Source organism: Sinocyclocheilus grahami, unplaced genomic scaffold, assembly GCF_001515645.1.
Source record: "Sinocyclocheilus grahami isolate Dianchi unplaced genomic scaffold, SAMN03320097.WGS_v1.1 scaffold4526.1, whole genome shotgun sequence".
NCBI lineage: Eukaryota > Metazoa > Chordata > Actinopteri > Cypriniformes > Cyprinidae > Sinocyclocheilus > Sinocyclocheilus grahami.
The window spans coordinates 20,310-21,191 of NW_015509445.1; the positions used below are offsets into that span (position 1 = coordinate 20,310).

The window sequence follows — 882 nt, forward strand, 5'->3', positions numbered from 1 at the left end:
TGCATCCGATGACCCCTTTAAGAAACAGTCATGAAAGTGTCTCTCTTTAAAGCACACTTAAGTGGCCTTATATTTCAGTAATATTATATTATCTGCAAGTACATTGTTTTAAATATATACTTTTAAGATTGGAAGTAAACTGCAAATGCAAAACAATTAAGCTCAATTCTTTTAGACAAGGGAATTACGATTCAATATGTTTATTTTCATGGTTATATATACATTCTGAGTTTGTATATCCTTCTCTCTCAGGTACATCTTTGCTTTAAATATGTTTGAGCTCGGCTGTATAAACTCAACAGAGTGGGCTGTGTATCAGGATTGGCACTCCTTTCTTGTTGAGCAGTTTGGTCATCGAATTCAACTGGAAGGCATCATATATCTCCGAGCATCACCACAGGTGTGCATCGCTTTCATTAATCGACTTGAATAATTAAATATAAGTTGATGCATTTTAATGTTATGTTCTCCAGACCTGCATGGAGAGGTTAGGCAGACGAGGTCGAATGGAGGAACAGGGAATTCAGCTTGATTACCTCAAGAAACTCCACACAAAACATGAAGACTGGCTCATCAACAAGAGTACAAAGTGAGTGCTCTTACTTGTTAGTTGTATCACCACGCGCTTGCTCACCAATAATTCATAATGCTTCCTCCAGTTAAAAAAAGTCCTTCTGCTGTTGTCTTCTCACATCAAAATCCACCCACATATTTGTTTAGAACTGTCCAAGAAATATAATTTTCCTATGTGTATTCAATCAGTACCACAGCTCATCAATTTACTAATCTACGAAAACTGGATTAATAATGCAAAGTACACGTTTGCAAATCACTTATGCTTATGATTTTAGACCATATTTTGTGTACAAACCACCAGTGATG

The 882-nt window shown here is 36.2% G+C and overlaps 2 protein-coding genes across 2 annotated transcripts in view; one reads left to right on the forward strand and one right to left on the reverse strand.

Moving 5' to 3' along the window:
• Window positions 1-255: 255 nt before the first annotated feature.
• LOC107576876 (deoxyguanosine kinase, mitochondrial-like) lies at window positions 256-632 on the forward strand. The gene is made up of 2 exons (XM_016262995.1): window positions 256-400; window positions 474-632. Exons 1-2 carry the CDS (start codon window positions 272-274, stop codon window positions 591-593), a joined length of 249 nt encoding a protein of 82 aa, XP_016118481.1. The 5' UTR covers window positions 256-271; the 3' UTR covers window positions 594-632.
• Window positions 633-716: 84 nt separating this feature from the next.
• The window catches only part of LOC107576875 (general transcription factor IIH subunit 3-like), a 5,499-nt gene continuing 5,333 nt past the window's right edge, over window positions 717-882 (reverse strand). Inside the window, exon 6 of the mRNA XM_016262994.1 lies at window positions 717-722. Coding sequence (XP_016118480.1) covers window positions 717-722 — 6 coding nt within the window. The remainder of the gene's footprint in view (window positions 723-882) is intronic.